At 43.3% G+C, this 3,130-nt stretch overlaps 1 protein-coding gene across 1 annotated transcript; it reads left to right on the forward strand.

Moving 5' to 3' along the window:
* Positions 1-79: 79 nt before the first annotated feature.
* On the forward strand, positions 80-1,044 carry LOC125046422 (cuticle protein 16.5-like; the record flags this gene model as incomplete). The annotated part of the gene is made up of 1 exon (XM_047644198.1): positions 80-1,044. A coding segment is annotated over one exon (855 nt), but the record flags the coding sequence as incomplete, so codon positions are not given.
* Between the last annotated feature and the right edge of the window lie 2,086 nt (positions 1,045-3,130).

Consider the following 3,130-nt stretch of genomic DNA (forward strand, 5'->3'; position numbering starts at 1 on the left):
CTTGTTTTCATCATTTCTATTTTTTTTTCTTTTTTGTTCTTTCACTGTCTTCTACTATGCATATCTGTAAAATACCCTTTCAACTGTTAACTTTTTCACTCTTTGGCAGGTTCTGTTTGGCGTGATTGCCGCGGCCCTCGCTGCCCCTGTTCCCGACGAGAAGGTGGTTGCTGTGCACCATGCTGTAGCTCCTGCAGCGCTGTCCTACGCTGGCCCCGGTCTGACCCACGCTGTGTCCTATGGTGCCCCTGCTCTGACCCACGCTGTGTCCTATGGTGCCCCTGCTCTGACCCACGCTGTGTCCTATGGTGCCCCTGCTCTCACCCACGCTGTGGCTCCCGCTGCAGTGTCCTACGCTGCCCCTGCTCTCACCCACGCTGTGGCTCCCGCTGCAGTGTCCTACGCTGCCCCTGCTCTCACCCACTCTGTCGCGTACGCTGCCCCCACCCCAGTGGCACTGCCCCCGGCCGAGGTCAAGGTCCCCGTCACCCGCACCCACGTCGAGGTCCCCGTCCACCAGAAGGTCCACTATGGCACTCAGAGCTACGTCGCTGGCGCCACAACCACCATCCACAAGCCATCCCTGGCTGCGCCAGCCATTGCCCCGCCCTCCACACTCCTGGCTAAGGTCACCCACAATGCCCCTGAGCTCACCATCCAGCGCCAGGAAGTGCCCGTCGAGAAGCACACTCCCAACTTCGTTGACACTCCCTACCACGCCGGCACCATCGTCAAGTACACCGAGCCCGAAGTGCGCGAAGTCAAGGTGCCCACCCCATATGCCCAGCCCGTAGCCGTGCCTCATCCCGTGGCCGTTCCCCATCCCGTGGCCGTGCCCCAAGCCGTGCCCTTTCCGCCACACAGTCCACTCCGTGGCCGTCCACAACGCCGTGCCAGCCGTCCATGCCGTGCCAACCGCCGTGGTCAAGGCTGACTATTAAGCCTTGAAGCCGGCGCAAAGCCGCAGATATTCACGTCATACAAGAACCTCTTCTGATGTACATTTTTTACCATATGAAATTAATAATAAATCTGTAAAATGCCTGCGATATATTTACTATTCCCGTGTGCATGGTCGACGGCCCCAGACCAGGTTCCTGTGGATTCACAAGCAGTACGACGAAGTTCAGAAAAAGGGTCTTCGGCTCAGTGCTTACGACTTCGTTGATGTGGATGACGGTGCAAAGATGATGACTATATTAACAGTAAAGCCGCAGATATTCACGTCACACAAGAACCTCTTCTGGTCCATTTATGTACCATATAAATTTATTAATAAATAAAATGCCTGCGACACATCCTTCATTCCAACTCAGAAAAACGATGCTACAAGGATATGTCCTCTTGCAAGGAGCACCACGATATTCATACGAGCATGAAAATCGTGATACATAGCAGTGGAATTGCTGAATGTTTTCTCGATAAGCCACGGCTCTGCTGCTAATAACGCTGAACATGACGACCATTTGAAAACTATAAATATATTTTTTTGCATTGTTTTCATAATAGCATTTCTTCAGTAGTGTACATTATGTAAAGATTAGAGACGGAATGGTCGTAGATCTTTATATATGTATATGTATATATATTTAAATATAGTATGTATGTTTGTAAGTTTATATATAATATGTATGTTTGTATGTTTATATATATACATAAATGAATATATATAAATATGTATGTCTATATGAATATATATACATACAGACACACACACACACACACTATACACGCACACACCACACACACCGATATATATATGTGTGTGTGTGTATGTGAGTGTGTGTGTACATATATGTGCATGTATATATACGTATAGAAATGTATGTATTGTGTGTATGCATATATATATTCTACCAGAAATCTCTTTAATCAACGAAGCTGAGCGCCCTCTAATATAAAAGACAAACGAACTATAATATTCACGATAAAAAGATTTAGCTGGAATCATGAATTATATTAGCGTAGCTTATCCACTAATGTATATTTTCCCGGGTGAGCAGGATGTTTTTCCTTCATGATTTTGAAAGGTTAATTTATAAGTCCATGTCAACTAAAAGGAATATTTATTGAACATGTCTACGTCAGCCCATTCGATTTAATCAACAACTGATTTCTGGTTAGGAATAGGGCAATGACCGGTATTTTATGTGTGTTTCTGTATGTGTGTGAGTGTGTTTATACATATGTTTATACACATTTCTTCAAAATATGATAACAATATTTTTCTTTCGTATTTAAGCCAGGATTTACAAGAGTCATCTGAAACCCATATTTCAGTTTATATAATTTTCTAAACATATATCAACACAGAAAGGCGAAAACACACAGATGAAGTGAACTGGCGAATCTATATACCAATCAGACATATTCCTTCCGAATGTCGGGACTGTCGGCGTCTTTTCTGTAAGCTAAAAACCAGACTGGGCTTTATTTTCGAGACTAGTACATACGATTAAGCATCCTACTACGCTCTAATTCATATAAACTTGTCTGTATATGTAGATTAATGTTCGGAATCATTAACTATAGATTATTATACACTATTTCTTTATGTCAATGGAAAAATACACTCTTCCCCTGCCCATGCCTGCTGTACGAATAAGTCCCGCTCTCTTGCTATTAGACCTGTTACAACTTCAAAATTACTAACCTAACACTGGGAATAACCGCGGGTATTTCACAACGAAAACTAGCCTCGGTAATCGATTCCATTCAGGCACAGGAAATTATACCTTTGCATCGCACATCTTTAATGGGATGGATACACTTGGTCATGGAGTGTCAGTTTCTCAACCTCAGGCACTCAGTAAAATTCCGTTTGTCTCTCTACTTGGAAAGAAGCTGGGTGTTTGCACTGAGGCTTCCTAGTACTAAATATAATATTCAAGTGTATAAAGCACACTTTGATGAGCTACATAGAGTCATGTCTTGTGGGTGTTGATTTTTTTACCTAACGTGCAGAGCAGCAATCATAAATGTTCTTTTTCTCTTTGTCGTATTTTTTCTTTCTTTTTGGAACAAAAGAATCTTGATGACATTTAAAAAAAAAAAAAATTATCGTCTCTACTCTTGGTCATGTTGGAGTGAAATCAGCTGTTTCTCCGCCGCCCTATATCCTTATTAAAGA

Source organism: Penaeus chinensis, chromosome 39, assembly GCF_019202785.1.
Source record: "Penaeus chinensis breed Huanghai No. 1 chromosome 39, ASM1920278v2, whole genome shotgun sequence".
Taxonomy (NCBI): domain Eukaryota; kingdom Metazoa; phylum Arthropoda; class Malacostraca; order Decapoda; family Penaeidae; genus Penaeus; species Penaeus chinensis.